The sequence below is a fragment of the Fundulus heteroclitus genome, chromosome 16 (genome assembly GCF_011125445.2).
Source record: "Fundulus heteroclitus isolate FHET01 chromosome 16, MU-UCD_Fhet_4.1, whole genome shotgun sequence".
In the NCBI taxonomy this organism is placed as follows: Eukaryota; Metazoa; Chordata; class Actinopteri; order Cyprinodontiformes; family Fundulidae; genus Fundulus; species Fundulus heteroclitus.
In genome coordinates, this window is record NC_046376.1 from 32,695,149 (window position 1) to 32,716,329 (window position 21,181).

General features: G+C 39.5%; 2 protein-coding genes, 1 long non-coding RNA gene and 1 pseudogene across 3 annotated transcripts; 3 read left to right on the forward strand and 1 right to left on the reverse strand.

Annotated features, from left to right (window-relative positions):
- The first annotated feature begins 2,247 nt into the window (after window positions 1-2,247).
- LOC118566419 (ferritin, middle subunit-like) lies at window positions 2,248-3,651 on the forward strand. The gene is made up of 4 exons (XM_036148518.1): window positions 2,248-2,543; window positions 2,750-2,896; window positions 3,098-3,223; window positions 3,316-3,651. Exons 1-4 carry the CDS (start codon window positions 2,442-2,444, stop codon window positions 3,469-3,471), a joined length of 531 nt encoding a protein of 176 aa, XP_036004411.1. The 5' UTR covers window positions 2,248-2,441; the 3' UTR covers window positions 3,472-3,651.
- A 5,385-nt stretch (window positions 3,652-9,036) lies between these two features.
- Window positions 9,037-10,375, forward strand: LOC118566420 (ferritin, middle subunit). The gene is made up of 4 exons (XM_036148519.1): window positions 9,037-9,263; window positions 9,473-9,619; window positions 9,822-9,947; window positions 10,040-10,375. The coding sequence occupies exons 1-4, from the start codon at window positions 9,162-9,164 to the stop codon at window positions 10,193-10,195; spliced, it is 531 nt and encodes a 176-aa protein (XP_036004412.1). The 5' UTR covers window positions 9,037-9,161; the 3' UTR covers window positions 10,196-10,375.
- An 8,693-nt stretch (window positions 10,376-19,068) lies between these two features.
- Window positions 19,069-20,464, forward strand: LOC118566422 (annotated as a pseudogene).
- Window positions 19,143-19,576, reverse strand: LOC118566424. Its single transcript, XR_004932996.1, has 2 exons — window positions 19,461-19,576; window positions 19,143-19,414 (listed from the first exon to the last, which is right to left on the reverse strand). It is a non-coding gene; the product is annotated as an uncharacterized LOC118566424 (long non-coding RNA).
- Window positions 20,465-21,181: the final 717 nt, after the last annotated feature.

Genomic DNA, 21,181 nt, shown 5'->3' on the forward strand with positions numbered 1-21,181 from the left:
TTTGTGCATAAATCATTTAAAGGCTCTTAATGCAGAGAGATTATTTAATTTCTGAGACTCTTTCATGTGTTGTGTAGAGGTTTCAGTCTCCTCTTCTTCCATGCAGGCCTGCAACTACATATTCAACTGGTTCACTATATAAAAGTATTTGTCAAAGCTTGCCTGCTTTTAATTAAAAACTTCGATCTGCTTCATTGAGATTTTATGTGCGGTACAGAACTGTACACCCCATGCATTATTTACAGCCTGCTTTACTTTGGCGTCCCTAAACAAAACCCTGTGCAGCCAATAGCTGAAAGCCATTGTTGGTACAAAGAGAACATCTTGCTTTTTGACCTACATGCAAATTACCAAGTGCAGACAAAAAGTGACAAGTCAAGTGAAGTTTATTCGTGTAACACATTTTAGATATTAAAAGCTGCAGCGACCCTTTTCTTAAGCAGGGACAGGGAAACTTAGTTATAGATAGGAAGACTAATCAAGCCAAACACAGAGGAATACTGGAAGAAACATAGAGGCAATAACAAGACTTAACACCATTTTAGCTTTACGTTCCAGCAGCAGAACACTAACCAGAGGCCTATAAAATAAAATCCATACAACAGACACTGAAGCTGTGTCGTCCAAAGGTCATAAAATAAAAGTTCAAGGAGTATCAATACTAACAAGTTACTGCAAGAGAACCCTTACTGCCTGAGATGGGATTCAGGGCTTAGAAAGCCTCAAGAAGTTGCAGACTCCATTACTAAAGGTAAAGTTATGCGAAAGATGGACCTGTTCTACAAGCTGAGCCTCTTACAGAAGCAGGGAATGTGTTTGTTATGTATTAACAAACACATTCCCTGTGGCTTGGTGGGTTGAGTACTCGTCTGGCAATCTGAGGGTTGTGGGTTCGATTCCAGCTTCCCCCTGCCACATGTCGATGTGCCCCTGGGCAAGGCACTTAACCCCAGGTTGCCTACCGAGCTGCGTCTCGGTGTATAAATGTGTGTGCGTTAGTGAGAGCGACTGGGTGAATGTGGCTATAGTGTACAGCGCTTTGGGTGGTCAGCATGACTGGAAAAGTGCTATATAAGTTCAGTCCATTTACCATTTAACCATCAATGAATAAGAGGAGAACTACTGTATATGCTTCAAACTTCAAAAAGTCTGAAGGTGCTGGGATTTTTATCCCTTATCTGCCAGGTGCACTGTGTCAAAAAGGTAATAAAGAAAGACTATGGTTCTACTGAATGAAGAGGTTTTAAACAAAGCAGGCGTCCACGCAGACAAGCCCGTACAAGGGTGAGGCATCAGAAAGAAAAAATAGCAAAACAAGTGGAAAATTACATCAGCAGTTTTGAATGTCACGCAATGCTCAGGGAAGTGAACCAAGTTCAGTTTAGCACATTTGTGCTGTGTCCAAAAATCAATGCCGTATTCCAATACAGGTCTAGTTGCAGTGGATGTCAAAAGTGTAAATGCTGCTGTTAAATACCAGTTTCTGGGCTCTAAAAAAATGGAACCATGATAAAAACATTTAACAACTTTATGTGATATGTATCCTGTTCTTTTCAGGAGTGTGTAAAAAGAAATAAAAAAGCTCCAATGACCCAGTTGAATAAGGGTGCTCACCCTCAGAATAACCCTAACCCCAAACACCAACATTTATATTTCTTTTAAGAAAAAATAAGAAATGTTGAAGTTTTGAAACTAGCTTTTCATAACTTATGTACACCTTAACATTCATCCACCCATGCAGTTCTAGCCAGTTAGGGCTGACACTGGGTTCTATTAAGGAGCTGTTGGTGCTTATTTTTGCACTGCCACCAGCTACATGACGGCCCTCACTTTGTGGCTGCAAGGTTTCACCTTAGTTTACGATAAGAGAAAACTCAGGGAAGACTTTTTAAAACCACGATTAACTGATTTAATTAAATCCAGTTCAGATGTGTTGTCTTTTTGAATGGTGTACAATGGTGTTTAAGCAAGCATACTGATTGTTGCGTACACATTTCACAGAAAATTTAAATAAATTGATATTCAGTTTACTACTTTATGAAATAGTTTAATGAAATATGTCGTCATCGCACGTGGCAACACAAGACCACGACAAAACGAAGAAATAGTATCACTTTATCGAGTTTTGTATTACATCCTGCTTGTCTCACCCTCGCTTGCTCATTGGCGGAAACCTGCTGAGTTACATGACGTCAATGTCTGTCACGAGGTCTCGCGAGCCGTATAAATACAGGGCAGCTCCCACTGAAGAAACAAAGCTTCAAGGAGTTCTTGCTTCAACAGTGTTTGAACGGAACTTCCTCCTTTTTTCATTGAGCCGAGCAAGCCTGCATTCCGGAGATCTCTCAACCCTGCTTCTACTTGAACACTATTTAAAATTGAACTAAAGCTTTATTTTTTTACCGTTCGTTTTTGTTTAAAAAACTCAAACGCCAGCCAACATGGAATCTCAGGTGCGTCAGAACTACCACCGCGACTGCGAGGCCGCCATTAACAGGATGGTCAACATGGAGCTGTTCGCCTCCTACACCTACACTTCTATGGTAAGAATAACCTTTCACTACTGGTGTCACTAACCTGCTTATTGGCTAATTTTTCGTCAACCTCACTTGTTACCCAAAATGCTGCGCTTACACTCAAGCTGCAGTTCTTCCTAGACTCCGCCGTGACTTAATGCGTCTTGACCATAGCCCGATAATGATGGCGGCGTTAAGGCTAATAACTGTTTACCTCTTTGCTTTTCCACCAGGCATATTACTTCTGCCGCGACGACGTGGCGCTGCCGGGCTTCTCTCACTTCTTCAAGGAGAACAGTGATGAGGAGAGGGAGCATGCTGAGAAGCTGCTGTCCTTCCAGAACAAGAGAGGAGGCCGCATCTTCCTCCAGGACGTGAAGGTAAACGGAGCTGCTTTCCTAGCGCTGCAAAATATTAGAAAATGAGCCTTCTGCTCCTGGTAGTGTCTGTAAATGGACACTGACGCTTTGTTCATCGGGGTAATTGCCTGCGGTGGCACCCAGCACAATTTAAAATGAACTTAAAAAAAAATGTAATTGGGGACTTGAGAAACGTATACTGAGAACCTTTTGTTTTTGCAGAAACCGGAGAAGGATGAGTGGGGCAGTGGCATGGAGGCCATGCAGTGCGCCCTGCAGCTGGAGAAAAATGTCAACCAGGCCCTGCTGGATCTGCACAAGCTGGCTTCTGATCACGTCGACCCCCATGTAAGTTTAATGTGGCCTTTACATGTTGTTTTTAAAAAATATTCTAATTAAGCATTTAATGTTTTGAATCTAATGAGAAACTCCTTTTTTAGCTGTGCGACTTCCTGGAGTCCAACTACTTGAACGAACAGGTGGAGGCCATCAAGAAGCTTGGAGACTACATCACCAACCTGACCCGCATGGATGCCCACAACAACAAGATGGCAGAGTACCTGTTTGACAAGCACACCCTGGGGTGCAAAAGCTAAAGGCCCAAAAGTCTACAATGAGTAGAAATGTTCCTGAATCTACTCAATTTGCTTGGAAGCATTTCACTGATCTGTTCTAATCTGTATCTGAAGTTGTAGTGTGGCTTGTCTCCTGGTGTGTATTCAGTAGTTGGTCTTCTTGTAACTTCTGATTTTTCTGAATAAACATTTTGAGCTGGACTTGTCTCTGACTTTAGTTCTTGGTTGGGAGGCCTAGTGCCTTCTGTTCAAAGCCTCATAAAAATTTGTTCCAATGAGCTTCCTGATTTGAAAATAAAATCCTAAAGCCCACTTAGGAGTGCTTAAAAGGTAAAATCTGTTTCGTGGATAAAAGCAGCTGTGATAAACCTGCCTCGGATGAAGGAAGAAAAGGCAACCCCTGACCATGCCTCTAAGGAATGGTCTCCCTTCTGGATTCAAAAGGGTATTACCAAGGAGTCCCAATTTATATATATTTTTTTTAACCCAGAATTCGGCAAAAATCAAGTAGGATGGGCTTTTTGGTCTGCGCATGATGCCAATTACTTATGGTGCTATCTTGCGAAAAAGGGTTCAAATCTCTGCCTTTCTACATGGAGTATGCCAACTCAGACTAGAGCAATGCAGTTAACTATAGTAAGGTGTTAAACATGTCTCTTTAAAAAGCAGCGATTCTGTATGCTGGTGAAGATTCTCAGTCATCCAGGTCATTTGTGTGTGTGTTTTTTTTTTTTTTTTTTTTTTTTTTTGGAACCGTGATTCTTTACTGGATATAAAGAGAAAAATCTCCTTTCAACTGAAAGGGAAACTAATTTAGAATGGTAGTGAATGATCTGTCGGCAATACTGATGTGAAATAATTGAGAAACTTAAGTTACACAACCTGGCCAATTTCAATGTCAGAACAGTTGTGCAAAAACTAAATGACACAAATGTCAATAACCGAGGAAGATTAAGTAATGCATATATACATGAATAACATCGTACTTAAAATGTTTTTTGGCCAATACTCATTTTTCCGTGTTTCTTTTAATCCTACAAAATAATGGCTACTTTTTAAAGTGAATTTCTCAGAATTGCTTTGAAGAGGTTTTGTGATGACATAGCGCCACCTGGTGGAAAAGCTCAACACTTCATTGGGAAAACAAAATCTTTATTCACTATTTAATTTATAATCAGATCTTTCTAGATTCTGCATACAAGTATATTTTCTAATGCCACGCAGCCCTTCTTGAAATGGGACATCTGCTGTGGCTTTAATATTGCGGTTGATCCTATTTTTAGCATCAGAGGTGGAATTGGACAGTGCTATCTCTGTTCTCTTATTTAAGGGGTCAAGACTTTAATTAAAATCTGACCCTTTGTATCCTGCGGTTCAACTGACAGCTCTGTTAGACTTGGGGTGGTCCTGAACAGGGTGAGATGCAAGCAAAAGGTCATTGTTTCACAGAGAGGAATTCCTCCTGGGTATGCAACAAGGAAAACTGTAAATATGCCATGAAATGCAAAGGCAGTGCAGTTACCCACTGCAACTGTGTACATGTATCAGATAAGAGTATACACAATCATTTATGTAACACTCCTTTAGTGGGTATTTCATGCTTTCTTAAATTATTGTGATACGTTTGTGCAATCATAACACTGATAACACTAATTTAATCTTTTCCGTCACTGTCGAGGGATTTGGCCAGCGCTTTTTTGGAGAATTGTTTTAAGTCGGCCATGCTGGAGGGTTCTCCAGCATGGCTGAGTCACAACATGATGTCAGAAGATTCTCCTTCTGGCTTTTTAGCTGGAGAACAGAATTTTCCAGCTGTTGTTCTTTGCAAGCATGGATGGTCTAAGGCAGATGAGAGTCAGAGTAAGAGGTTGATGGGTCATAGGAAGAAGATTATGAGGAAGAGGAATCCGTGTGTGAGGTGGCATTGTAGCTGAAGATACAGATGAAATTTAGGCAACTGTGATTGATCATGTGGTAAATCATGGTCTTTCCCTTAGAGGGGCGGGACAAAGAGGCCACCCTGTTCTCAATAGAAACACGGTTGCATCCATTGTAAGAGTTTTTCGACTGGAGAGCAGGTATTGCTGCTATACAGTATATACAGATATTTCTGTATCTATACCTATAGAGGAATTCTTCAGTGCATGGAGATGGAAGGTATATGATCACTGCTCCTATCACCAGAAGCTCTTGCTCAATGCAATGACCGCTGCTGCCCATGATATAGATGCAGAGGCATGCCAAGGATGGATTAGGCATGCAAGAAGATGTTTCCCCAGGTGCATCACAAGGGAAAATATTGAGTGTGATGAAGATGAGGCCATGTGGCCTGTTCGTCAAGAGAGAAGAGACAGACAATTCTAGTATCTTCTGTTAGAATATTTCATTTGTAGCCACAATCTGAAAAAAAAGAATGAATAATCAATAAAATTTGGATCACAGCATATCTGATTCTGCATCCATTTTTTGCAAGAAGGCAAATTTGACTGCAAATGACACTGACATGTAAGCTGCATACAGTCTTTGGCTACAATGACCAGCAATGCTGCACTGATTCACATTGCAGGGGCATAGGAAGGTTTTAAAATGTGTGTGTGTGTGTGTGTGTGTGTGTCGGGGGGGGGGGGGGGGGGGGGGGGGGCAAAAAGGTTGATAGATAAGGTATTATAGCCAAATGGCGGGCGGAGCGAACTAAAAAATCTTTTGGGTCCATAGGCAAGGAAAAGTGAAATGCACCCCTATTTAACATGTTTAATGAGCATGCTGATTAAAGAAGCAATCAGTACATATACATCTATATCAGCACTGTAGGCTTAAGAGTTATTTTTTCGAGGCACATCATTATCTTCTCAACATTTAGGAGGTATTTACCAAACAAAGAACTACCCCAAGAGGCATAGGCAACCACAGGTCATTAAACTTAAGGATGTGCATAAAATGTAAAAATGACCAGAAAGGCTAAATTATCAGCAGCATTGAAGAAACCTTTAATATTTTGTAACATAAAAACTGGAGTACAGATAAATGGTCTGCAAAATGGTTAATACTGAACAACAGCAAATAGCCAAAGTTTTTTTAAGTAACACTGCAGTTGCTCTATTTTACTTTTATATTTCTGCATAATTTTTCTGTTTGTTTATTCAAAAGGACAATTACTATTAATTTATTCAAAAGGATAATTACTATTAACAATAAGCCAGATCTAGCAAAAAAAACAACTAATTTTCATCTGTTCTGTTCATCTATTCTCTGGTTGATTGATGATATAAAAGAAAATATAAAACAATGCTTCAGACTTATTCTGTGTAGTAGCCTACATACAAGGCTGGAGAATTAGGTTTAGGGTTGACCTTCCAGAAGATTCGCAAGACAGTTCTTACTATTACTTCTAAATGAAGACGTTCAGCAGCATGTTATGGAACAAGCTTTTACATCCTAAGCATTGTTCAACGGCCAGAAAAGCCTTCAGGAAGTTGCAGACTCCATTACTAAAAGTGAAATTATGTGACAGATGGACCTGTTCTACAAGCTGAGCCTCTTACAGAAGCAGGGAATGTGTTTGTTATGTATTACCCATCAATGAATAAGAGGGGAACTACTGTATATGCTTCAAATTTCAAAAAGTCTGAAGGTGCTGGGATTTCTATCCCTTATCTGTCAGGTGCACTGTGTCAAAAAGGTAATAAACCTGCTTTGTAAAGAAAGACTGTGGTTCTACTAAATGAAGAGGTTTTAAACAAAGCAGGCGTCCACGCAGACAAGCCCGTACATGGCAGTATACAGGATATGTACATACATACATACATACATACATACATATATATATATATATATATATATATATATAATATATATATATATATATATATATATATATATATATATATATATAAATAAAGTTAAATTAAATATATAGTTATATATATATTATATATCTATATATTATATATATATATATATATATATATATATATATATATATATATAAAATAATTTAACTTTATTGATCTCACAATGGAGAAATTCACTTCTGCATCTTAACCCATCCCCTTGGGGAGCAGTGGGCTGCCACTGTGCGGCGCCTAGGGAGCAATTGGGGGTTAAGGGTCTTGCTCAGGGACCCAGAATGGCAGCTTGTGGGAGTTGAACTCAGAACCTCTGGGACCAAAGCTCTGTGCTCTAACCACTAGGCCACCACACAACCACTACATATATATGTATATATGTATATATTTATTTATCTATCTATCTATCTATCTATCTATCTATCTATATATATATATATATATATATATATATATATATATATATATATATATATATATATATATATATATATCCCAACTATTACTACAAATAACAATGATAACTTTTTATGAATGGGTGGATCTTGCCTTGATAAGATAGCATTTTACAGCAAAATAGCAAAACAAATAGAAAAACTGAACATGAGGTGTTGCTACATGGTTCAAAACTATATCTAAAGTGAGTTTGGTGGATGTTACCGAAAGGTCTGGCTAAGTGAGGCTTTTTTTTGTCTGTTTTGTTTTTGCTTTGTCATGCAAGATTGCTCTGATGTTGAGTAAAAGCATAAAAATCATGCTGGTTGTATTTCAGTGTCACATCAGCAGTTTTGAAAGTCACACGGTGCTCAGGGAGGTGAACCAAGTTCAGTTTAGCACATTTGTGCTGTGGCCAAAAAAAAGCTACAATGACCCAGTTGAATAAGTGTGCTCACCCTCAGAATAACCCTAACCCCAAACACCAACATTTATATTTCTTTTAAGAAGAGCAGAATGTGCCTTTTCAGCCAGTCCACGTGCAACGGCATACAGGGAAAAGGCTCCACTACTCCACATCTTTTCTAGCATCTCAAGAGTACTTTATACTGTAAGAATAGTTTTTACAAAGACATGTTGAAGTTTTGAAACTGTAACATTTCAAGACTTTTGTACACCTTAATAACAGTCATCCACCCATGCAGTTCTAGCCAGTTAGGGCTGACACTGGGTTCTATTGAGGAGCTGTGGGTGCTTATTTTTGAACTGCCACCAGCTACATGACGGCCCTCGCTTTGTGGCTGCAAGGTTTCACCTTAGTTTACCATAAGAGAAAACTCAGGGAAGACTTTTTAAAACCAGATTAACAGATTTATATCCAGTTCAGATGTGTTGTCTTTTTGAATGGTGTACAATGGTGTTTAAGCAAGCATATTGATTGTTGCGCACACATTTCACAGAAAATTTCAATAAACTGCTATTCAGTTTACTACTTTATGAAGTATTCTGGGGAAATATGTCGTCATCGCACGTGGCAACACGAGACCACGAGAACATCCCAATTCTTGGTTTCCCCGGCTCCAAGAAACGAAGAAATACTATCACTTCATCGAGTTTTGTGTTACATCCTGCTTGTCTCACCCTCGCGTACTCATTAGCGGAAAACCTGCTGAGTTACATGACGTCAATGTCTGTCACGAGGTCTCGCGAGCCGTATAAATACAGGGCAGCTTCCACTGAAGAAACAAAGCTTCAAGGAGTTCTTGCTTCAACAGTGTTTGAACGGAACTTCCTCCTTTTTCATTGAGCCGAGCAAGCCTGCATTCCGGAGATCTCTCAACCCTGCTTCTACTTGAACACTATTTAAAATTTAACTAAAGCTTTATTTTTTTACCGTTCGTTTTTGTTTAAAAAAATCAAACGCCAGCCAACATGGAGTCTCAGGTACGTCAGAACTACCACCGCGACTGCGAGGCCGCCATTAACAGGATGGTCAACATGGAGCTGTTTGCCTCCTACACCTACACTTCTATGGTAAGAATAACCTTTCACTACTGGTGTCACTAACCTGCTTATTGGATCATTTTTCGTCAACCTCACTCTTTACCCAAAATGCTGCGCTTACACTCAAGCTGCAGTTCTTCCTAGACTCCGCCGTGACTTAATGCGTCTTGACCATAGCCCGATAATGATGGCGGCGTTAAGGCTTCTAATAACTGTTTACCTCTTTGCTTTTCCACCAGGCATATTACTTCTGCCGCGACGACGTGGCGCTGCCGGGCTTCTCTCACTTCTTCAAGGAGAACAGCGATGAGGAGAGGGAGCATGCTGAGAAGCTGCTGTCCTTCCAGAACAAGAGAGGAGGCCGCATCTTCCTCCAGGACGTGAAGGTAAACGGAGCTGCTTTCCTAGCGCTGCAAAATATTAGAAAATGAGCCTTCTGCTCCTGGTAGTGTCTGTAAATGGACACTGACGCTTTGTTCATCGGGGTAATTGCCTGCGGTGGCACCCAGCACAATTTAAAATGAACTTTAAGAAAAATGTAATTGGGGAATTGAGAAACGTATACTGAGAACCTTTTTGTTTTTGCAGAAACCGGAGAAGGATGAGTGGGGCAGTGGCCTGGAGGCCATGCAGTGCGCCCTGCAGCTGGAGAAAAATGTCAACCAGGCCCTGCTGGATCTGCACAAGCTGGCTTCCGATCACGTCGACCCCCATGTAAGTTTAATGTGGCCTTTACATGTTTTTTTTTTTTTAATATTCTAATTAAGCGTTTAATGTTTTGAATCTAATGAGAAACTCCTTTTCAGCTGTGCGACTTCCTGGAGTCCAACTACTTGAACGAACAGGTGGAGGCCATCAAGAAGCTTGGAGACTACATCACCAACCTGACCCGCATGGATGCCCACAACAACAAGATGGCAGAGTACCTGTTTGACAAGCACACCCTGGGGTGCAAAAGCTAAAGGCCCAAAAGTCTACATGGAGTAGAAATGTTCCTGAATCTACTCAATTTGCTTGGAAGCATTTCACTGATCTGTTCTAATCTGTATCTGAAGTTGTAGTGTGGCTTGTCTCCTGGTGTGTATTCAGTAGTTGGTCTTCTTGTAACTTCTGATTTTTCTGAATAAACATTTTGAGCTGGACTTGTCTCTGCCTTTAGTTCTTGGTTGGAAGGCCTAGTGCCTTCTGTTCAAAGCCTCATAAAAAAAAATGTGTTCCTGATTTGAAAATAAAATCCTAAAGCCCACTTAGGAGTGCTTAAAAAGGTAAAATCTGTTTCGTGGATAAAAGCAGCTGTGATAAACCTGCCTCGGATGAGGGAAGAAAAGGCAACCCCTGACCATGCCTCTAAGGAATGTCTCCCTTCTGGATTCAAAAGGGTATTACCGAGGGGTCCCAATTATATATATTTTTAACCCAGAATTCGGCAAAAATCAAGTAGGATGGGCTTTTTGGTCGGCACATGATGCTAATTACTTATGGTGCTATCTTGAAGCAAAGGGTTCAAATCTCTGCCTTTCTACATGGAGTATGCTAACTCAGACGAGCATTGCAGCTAACTCTAGGAAGGTGTTAAACATGTCTCCTTTTTTTAAAAAGCAGTGCTTCTGTATTCTGGTGAAGATTCTCAGTCATCCAGGTCGTGTGTGTGTGTTTTTTTTTTTTTTTTTTTTTTTTTTTTGGAACCGTGATTCTGTACTGGATATAAAGAGGAAAAATCTCCTTTCAACTGAAAGGGGGGGGGGGAACTCAGAACGATCTGTCAGCAATACTGATGTGAAATAATTGAGAAACTAAAGTTGCACAACCTGGCCATTTTCAATGTCATCACAACAGTTGTGCAAGAATTAAATGACACATGTCAATAACTGAGGAAGATTAAGTAATGCATATTTACATGAATAACATGGTACTTAAAATGTTTTTTGGCCAATACTCATTTTTCCGTGTTTAAATCCTACAAAATAATGGCTACTTTTTAAAGTGAATTTCTCAGAATTGCTTTGAAGAGGTTTTGTGATGACATGGCAAGGCAAATTTATATAGCACAATTCAGTACAGAGACAATGCAAAGTGCTTTACATGATTTAAAATATAGAAATAAAAGCAAGTAGGGATAGAATGTAGAAACAAAAAAAGAACATTTGAAAACAGTAAAACAGTTTAACTTGAACATTCAAAGGCAATTTTAAACAAATGTGTTTTTAATCTCGATTTAAAGAACTCAGGCTTTCAGCACTTTTACAGTTTTCTGGAAGTTTGTTCCAGATAAGTGGAGCATAGGAACTAAATGCTGCTTCTCTGTGTTTGGTTAGTGTTCTAGGTATGCAGAGCAGGCTGGAGCCAGAAGACCTGAGTGGTCTGGAGGGTTTATTCGCCACCTGGTGGAAAAGCTCAACACTTCATTGGGAAAACAAAATCTTTGTTCACTATTTAATTTGTAATCAGTTCTTTCTAGATTCGGCATACAAGTATATTTTCTAATGGCACGCAACACTTCTTGAAATGGGACATCTGCTGTGGCTTTAATATCGTGGTTGATCCTATTTTTAGCAACAGAGGTGGAATTGGACAGTGCTACCTCTGTTCTCTTATTTAAGGGGTCAAGACTTTACAGTTTTTATTGGTTGCTTTGACACAGCAGTCAACTAAAAACCCACATTTTTCAAAACAGTTAACGCAGATGTCTAAACAGTGGCACCAATGGTCAAAATTAAACATTTTGTTTGCAAAAGGCTCCAACTCTGCCAAAACATTTAACGTATGATCCAAAAGCACATTTTGCCTTTAAACAACACAACTTTCACACACATGTTTGAGCCCTTCCAATCATTCGTTACACAAGGGGCAACAAAATACAAAACACCACACTCAATGTGAATCAGTGCAGCATTGCTGGTTCATTGTAGCCAATGACTGTACGCAGCTTACATGGCAGTGTCATTTGTAATCAAATTTTCCTTTTTGCAAAAAAAATTTATCCAGAAGCAAATATGTTGTGATGCAAATTTTATTGATTCTTCATTCTTTTTTTCCAGATAAACAAATGAAATATTCCAAAAAATTAAAGATTCCAACAGAAAATACTAGGGCTGTTTGTTCCTTCTAGTCCATTCTGTCCTGACGAATAGGCCACATGGCTTCATCTACGTCATATTCAATATTTTCCCTTGCAATGCACCTAGGGAAAAATCTTCTTGCATGCCTGATCCATCCTTGACATGCCTCTGCATCTATATTGTGGGCAGCAGCAGTCATTGCATTGAGCAAGAGCTTCTGGTCATAGGGGGGGTGATCATATACTTTCCATCTCCATGCACTAAATAATTCCTCTATAGGAATAGATACAGAATGTATAAACTGTATAGCAGCAATACCTGCTCTCCCGTCGAAAACTCTTACCATGGATGCAACCTTGTTTCTATTGAAAGAAGTTTTGGACTCTTTGTCCCGCCCCTCTAAGTGAAAGGCCATGATTTACCACATGATCAATCATAGTTGACTAAATTTCATCTGTAACTTGAGTCCTTCCAGCTACACTGCCACCTCGTACACGGACTCCTCTCCTCATAATCTTCTTCCCCCTGACACCCTCTACCTTTTACTCTGATCTCATCTGCCTTACGTTGACCATCCATGCTTGCAAAGAACACACACAACAATGGCATCTTTTACGTAAAGCCTGCAAACTGACTGCAATTGAAAAATTGTGTAAAAGAGGTTCAATCAGGTGCCTCAGTAATTTCATTCTGAGCAAGAAGTTTCTTAAGAGCTTGGAACATATGTTTTCTGTTTTTGCTACCACAGCTAAAGCAATGGAGTTTGGACTGCATGAATGACATCTGCGTTAACTGTTTTGCAAAAGGGCGGGAAAATGAGTCAAACCAATGAAAATGGGTTAACTCATTAGCAAGAGGTGTCTTTTGCTCTGCTGAGACGGTGATGCTGAAAACTGAGAGGTTGCCAGTTCTTCAAACAGGTCAAAGCAATCTATTAAAAACTGTAATTAAAATCTGACCCTTTGTATCCTGCGGTTCATCTGACAGCTCTGTTAGATTTGGGGCAGTCCTGAACAGGGTGAGATGCAAGCAAAAGGAGGTCATTGTTCCACAGAGGAATTTCTCCTGGGAATGCCACAAGGAAAACTGTAAATGTGCCATGAAATGCAAAGGCAGTGCAGTTACCCACTGCAACTGTGTACATGTATCAGATAAGAGTATACACAATCATTTATGTAACACTCCTTCAGTGGGTATTTTATGCTTTCTTACATTATTGTGATACGTTTGTGCAATCATAACACTGATAACACTAATTGAATCTTTTCCGTCACTGTCGAGGGATTTTGGCCAGCGCTTTTTTGGAGAATTGTTTTAACTCAGCCATTCCGGAGGGTTCTCCAGCATGGCTGAGTCACAACATGATGTCAGAAGATTCTCCTTCTGGCTTTTTAGCTGGAGAATAGAATTCATTGTTCCATCAATTAGTGCAGATCCTGACAGGCCTAAAGCAGCTGACATCAGAGTACAGTGCGATGAGCTGGAGGAGGCAGCTGGGCAAAAGGAGCTCTTCGGCTGTTGCTCCTGCATTCTATTCTTGTTGAACGCAGGAGCAACATTGGGAATCAAGCATGACACAAATGTGTTTGAAAAGTGGGGAAATAAAGCTTGTTTCTGTTAATGGTCAGGGACTGATGGAAGAGACAGAAAGTGTGAAAAGAGGTTTCCTCTTTAGGAATGAGATGGTCGGAAAATACTACGAAAGCATACTACAAAATGCTTTCTTGTACTTCTTCTGCTTTAATTTGTTTTCCTGCTACATTGAAGACGTTAATAAACGTTTGTCAATAAACATGAAGCTGAGTGAAAACGTTCTTCTGACTTGATGTTTTGGGGGTTGTAAGAAGAAATTTTACAACATTCTTTAAAGACACATCAATCAAAGATTTGGTGTTGTATTTCTGGTCTTCAGTTATTGTAAAACTTTAAACCAATCAATACCAATTTTGTCTGATATATATATATATATATATATATATATATATAATATATATATATATATATATATATATAATATATATATATAAGCTTTTTTTATTGTTACTGTCAATCATTTTAGGAGCACTGGTAATGTCTCACTGCGTGGGAGAGAGCACTCTCTGTGATACAGCTTTTTGATGTTTTTAACACAATAATCATGATGGACTTAACGTTTTAAATTGCAGTAAAGAATCCGCAGTGGTATGTTTTCTAGAATAACACAGGTTGAAAGCATTAAAGGGAAAAACGGAAATCTTAATTAATTCAGCTCCATGTTATCTGCTGTAGTCTTGCTCTCTCTCACTCTACAACAGCCTGAAAAAACTACATGTCTTAACATTTTCATAAAAAAAAAAAAAAAATCAAAAAAATCCATTAGAACGGTTTCTTGCATCTCTGCAAGAAACCATTGGGGGAGTGTTGGCCTAGTGGTTAGAAGCAGCACGCTTGCACTCAGAGAACGATGCAAGTACCCGGTTCGATCCCCAGTGCCTGCACTCTGGGTCCCTGAGCAAGACCTCTTAACCCCAATTGCTCCCCTAGGTGCCTGCACATGGCAGCCCACTGCTCCCCCAAGGGTGATGGGATAAAAGCAGAGAACAAATTTCCTTGTGGTGTATGTTTCAATGACAATAAAGATGATATTACTATTACCTCTGACTTCATTTTAAAATGCCTAATAATTGAAAATTGCTACCTTTGTTGGCTTCACTCTAAAGACATCCCAACACCAATAGGTGTTGTTAGTAACACACTCAAAAAAGCGAACCAGGGGTAGCAGTTTTGCAAACAATAACTTGTCGATTTTTACAGTTTTTTATTGATTGCTTTGACCGTTTGAAGAAACTGGCAACCTCTCAGTTTTCATCATCACCATCTCAACAGAGCAAAGACACCTCTTGCTAATGAGTTTAACCCATTCTCATTGGTTTGAACACATTTTTCCCCGCCCCTTTTGCAAAAACAGTTTAACACAGATGTCCTTCATGCAGTCCAAAACTCCATTGCTTTAGCTGTGGTAGCCAAAACAGAAACCATATGTTCCAAAGCTCTTAGAAACTTCTTGATCGGTATGAAAATCACTGAAGCAACCTGATTGACACTATCTTTACACAATTTTTCAATTTGCAATCTGTCTGCAGGCCTTAAATGGTGCCATTTTGGTTGTTGTTCTTTGCGAGCATGGATGGTCTGAGGTAGATGAGAGTCAGAGTAAGAGGTAGATGGGTCAGGGGAAGAAGATTATGAGGAAGAGGAATCCATGTGTGAGGTGGCATTGTAGCTGAAGTTACAGATTGAAATTTAGGCAACTATGATTGATCAGGTGGTAAATCATGGTCTTTCCCTTAGAGGGGGCGGGACAAGAGGCCAAAATGTTCTCATAGAAACACAGTTGTTTCCATTGTAAGAGTTATTCAACGGGAGAGCAGGTATTGCTGCTATACAGTATATACAGATATTTCTGTATCTATTGCTATAGAGGAATTATTCAGTGCATGGAGATGGAAAGTATATGATCACTGCCCCTATGAGCAGAAGCTCTTGCTCAATGCAATGACTGCTGGTGCCCATGATATAGATGCAGAGGCATGTCAAGGATGGATCAGGCATGCAAGAAGATTTTCCCTAGGTGCATCATAAGGGAAAATATTGAGTGTGATGTAGATGAGGTCATGTGGCCTATTCGTCAGGACAGAATGGACTAGAAGGAACAAACAGCCCTAGTATTTTCTGTTGGAATCTTTCATTTTTTGGAATATTTCATTTGTTTATCTGGAAAAAAAGAATGAAGAATCAATAAAATTTGCATCACAACATATTTGCTTCTGGATCCATTTTTTGCAAAAAGGCAAATTTGATTACAAATGACGCTGCCATGTAAGCTGCGTACAGTCTTTGGCTACAACAAACCAGCAAAGCTGCACTGATTCACATTGAGTGTGGTGTTTTGTATTTTGTTGCCCTTGTGTGTAACGAATGATTGGAAGGGCTCAAACATGTGTGTGAAAGTTGTGTTGTTGAGGGCAAAATTTGCTTTTGGATCATATGTTAAATGTTTTGGCAGAGTTGGAGCCTTTTGCAAACAAAATGTTTAATTTGACCATTGGTGCCACTGTTTAGACCTCTGCGTTAACTGTTTGAAAAATGTGGGTTTTGAGTTGACTGCTGTGTCAAAAAGCAACCAATAAAAACTGTAACATGTTTAATGAGCATGCTGATTAAAGAAGCAATCAGTACATCTACATCTATATCAGCACTGTAGGCTTAAGAGTTATTTTTTCGAGGCACATCATTATCTTCTCAACATTTAGGAGGTATATACCAAACAAAGAAACTACCCCAAGAGGCATAGGCAACCACAGGTCATTAAACTTAAGGATGTGCATAAAATGTAAAAATGACCAGAAAGGCTAAATTATCAGCAGCATTGAAGAAACCTTTAATATTTTGTAACATAAAAAACTGGAGTACAGATAAATGGTCTGCAAAATGGTTAATACTGAACAACAGCAAATAGCAAACGTTTTTTTAAGTAACACTGCAGTTGCTCTATTTACTTTTATATTTCTGCTTAATTTTTCTGTTTGTTTATTCAAAAGGATAATTACTATTAAACAATAAGCCAGATCTAGCAAAAAACAACAACTAATTTTTATCTGTTCTGTTCATCTATTCTCTGGTTGATTGATGATATAAAAGACAATATAAAACAATGCTTCAGACTTATTCTGTGTAGTAGCCTACATACAAGGCTGGAGAATTAGGTTTAGGGTTTACCTTCCAGAAGATTCGCAAGACAGTGCTCACTATTACTTCTAAATGAAGACGTTCAGCAGCATGTTATGGAACAAGCTTTTACTTCCTAAGCATTGTTCAACGGCCAGAAAAGCCTTCAGGAAGTTGCAGACTCCATTACTAAAAGTGAAATTATGTGACAGATGGACCTGTTCTACAAGCTGAGCCTCTTACAGAAGCAGGGAATGTGTTTGTTATGTATTACCCATCAATGAATAAGAGGGAGAACTACTGTATATGCTTCAAATTTCAAAAAGTCTGAAGGTGCTGGGATTTCTATCCCTTATCTGTCAGGTGCACTGTGTCAAAAAGGTAATGAACCTCTTTGTAAAGAAAGACTATGGTTCTACTGAATGAAGAGGTTTTAAACAAAGCAGGCGTCCACACAGACAAGCCCGTACAGCAGTATACAGGATTAGGTACATACATACATATATATATATATTAATATATATATATATATATATATATATATATATATAAAATTAACTTTATTGATCTCACAATGGAGAAATTCACTTCTGCATCTTAACCATCCCCTTGGGAGCAGTGGGCTGCCACTGTGCAGCGCCTGGGAGCATTGGGGGTTAAGGGTCTTGCTCAGGGACCCAGAATGGCAGCTTGTGGGAGTTGAATCAGAACCTCTGGGACCAAAGCTCTGTGCTCTAAACCACTAGGCCACCACACAACCACTACATATATATATATATATATATATATAGATATTATATATATATAGATATCTATATATATCTATATGTATATATTATCTATCTATCGATCTATCTATCTATCTATATATATATATATAGATATATATATATATATATATATATATATATATATATATATATAATCCCAACTATTACTACAAATAATAATGATAACTTTTTATGAATGGGTGGATCTTGCCTTGATAAGATAGCATTTTACAGCAAAATAGCAAAACAAATAGAAAAACTGAACATGACGTGTTGCTACATGGTTCAAAACTATATCTAAAGTGAGTTTGGTGGATGTTACCGAAAGGTCTGGCTAAGTGAGGCTTTTTTTGTCTGTTTGTTTTGCTTTGTCATGCAAGATTGCTCTGATGTTGAGTAAAAGCATAAAAATCATGCTGGTGTATTTCAGTGTCACATCAGCAGTTTTGAAAGTCACACGGTGCGCAGGGAGGTGAACCAAGTTCAGTTTAGCACATTTGTGCTGTGGCCAAAAAAAGCTACAATGACTCAGTTGAATAAGTGTGCTCACCCTCAGAATAACCCTAACCCCAAACAGCAACATTTATATTTCTTTTAAGAAGAGCAGAATGTGCCTTTTCAGCCAGTCCACATGCAACGGCATACAGGGAAAAGGCTCCACTACACATCTTTTCTAGCATCTCAATAAGAGTACTTTATACTGTAAGTATAGTTTTTACAAAGAAATTTTGAAGTTTTGAAACTGTAACATTTCAAAACTTTTGTACACATTCATCCACCCATGCAGTTCTAGCCAGTTAGGGCTGACACTGGGTTCTATTGAGGAGCTGTGGTGCTTATTTTTGCACTGCCACCAGCTACATGACAGCCCTCACTTTGTGGCTGCAAGGTTCACCTTAGTTTACCATAAGAGAAAACTCAGGGAAGACTTTTTAAAACCAGATTAACTGATTTATTAAATCCAGTTCAGATGTGTTGTCTTTTTGAATGGTGTACAATGGTGTTTAAGCAAGCATACTGATTGTTGTGCACACATTTCACAGAAAATTTCAATAAACTGCTATTCAGTTTACTACTTTATGAATAGTCTGGGGAAATATGTCGTCATCGCACGTGGCAACACGAGACCACGAGAACATCCTTGGTTTCCCCGGCTCCAAGAAACGAAAGAAATGTTATCACTTCCTCGAGTTTTGTGTTACATCCTGCTTGTCTCACCCTCGCTTGCTCATTGGCGGAAAACCTGCTGAGTTACATGACGTCAATGTCTGTCACGAGGTCTCGCGAGCCGTATAAATACAGGGCAGCTTCCACTGAAGAAACAAAGCTTCAAGGAGTTCTTGCTTCAACAGTGTTTGAACGGAACTTCCTCCTTTTTCATTGAGCCGAGCAAGCCTGCATTCCGGAGATCTCTCAACCCTGCTTCTACTTGAACACTACTGAAGTTGACTTAAAGCTTTATTTTTTTACCGTTCGTTTTTTGATTAAAAAACTCAAACGCCAGCCAACATGGAATCTCAGGTGCGTCAGAACTACCACCGCGACTGCGAGGCCGCCATTAACAGGATGGTCAACATGGAGCTGTTCGCCTCCTACACCTACACTTCTATGGTAAGAATAACCTTTCACTACTGGTGTCACTAACCTGCTTATTGGCTAATTTTTCGTCAACCTCACTTGTTACCCAAAACGCTGCGCTTACACTCAAGCTTTAATTCTTCCTAGACTCCGCCGTGACTTAATGCGTCTTGACCATAGCCCGATAATGATGGCGGCGTTAAGGCTAATAACTGTTTACCTCTTTGCTTTTCCACCAGGCATATTACTTCTGCCGCGACGACGTGGCGCTGCCGGGCTTCTCTCACTACTTCAAGGAGAACAGCGATGAGGAGAGGAGAGGAGCATGCTGAGAAGCTGCTGTCCTTCCAGAACAAGAGAGGAGGCCGCATCTTCCTCCAGGACGTGAAGGTAAACGGAGCTGCTTTCCTAGCGCTGCAAAATATTAGAAAATGAGCCTTCTGCTCCTGGTGTCTGTAAATGGACACTGACGCTTTGTTCATCGGGGTAATTGCCTGCGGTGGCACCCAGCACAATTTAAAATAAACTTTAAGAAAACTGAGTTGAGGAAGGTATTCTGAAAATATAATTTTTTGCAGAAACCGGAGAAGGATGAGTGGGGCAGTGGCCTGGAGGCCATGCAGTGCGCCCTGCAGCTGGAGAAAAATGTCAACCAGGCCCTGCTGGACCTGCACAAGCTGGCTTCTGATCACGTCGACCCCATGTAAGTTTAATGTGGCTTTTATTTGTTTTATATTTTAATGAAGCGTTCAATGTTTTGAATCTAATGAGAAACTCCTTTTCAGCTGTGTGACTTCCTGGAGTCCAACTACTTGAACGACCAGGTGGAGGCCATCAAGAAGCTTGGCGACTACATTACCAACCTGAGACGCATGGATGCCCACAACAAAAGATGGCAGAGTACCTGTTTGACAAGCACACCCTGGGGTGCAAAAGCTAAAGGCCCAAAAGTCTACATGGAGTAGAAATATTCCTGAATCTACTCAATTTGCTTGGAAGCATTTCACTGATCTGTTCTAATCTGTATCTGAAGTTGTAGTGTGGCTTGTCTCCTGGTGTGTATTCAGTAGTTGGTCTTCTTGTAACTTATTTTTCTGAATAAACATTTTGAGCTGGACTTGTCTCTGCCTTTAGTTCTTGGTTGGAAGGCCTAGTGCCTTCTGTTCAAAGCCTCATAAAAAAAATTTTGTCCTGATTTGAAAATAAAATCCTAAAGCCCACTTAGGAGTGCTTAAAAAGGTAAAATCTTTTCGTGGATAAAAGCAGCTGTGATAAACCTGCCTCGGATGAGGGAAGAAAAGGCAACCCCTGACCATGCCTCTAAGGAATGTCTCCCTTCTGGATTCAAAAGGGTATTACCGAGGGGTCCCAATTATATATATTTTTAACCCAGAATTCGGCAAAAATCAAGTAGGATGGGCTTTTGGTCGGCACATGATGCCAATTACTTATGGTGCTATCTTGAAGCAAAAAAAGGGTTCAAATCTCTGCCTTTCTACATGGAGTATGCTAATCAGACGAGCAATGCAGTAACCCTAGGAAGGTGTTAAACTTTTTTTTTTTTTTTATAAAAGCAGCTTGCTTGTATGCTTGTGAAGATTCTCAGTCATCCAGGTCATGTGGGTTTTTTTTTTTTTTTTTTTTTTTTTTTTTTTTGGAACCGTGATTCTGTACTGATACAAAGAGGAAAAATCTCTCAACTGAAAGGGGGGGGAAAACTCATTAGAATGATATGTCAGCAATACTGATGTGAAATAATGAGAAACTAAAGTTGCCAACCTGGCCATTTTCAATGTCATCACAACAGTTGTGCAAGAATAAATGACACATGTCA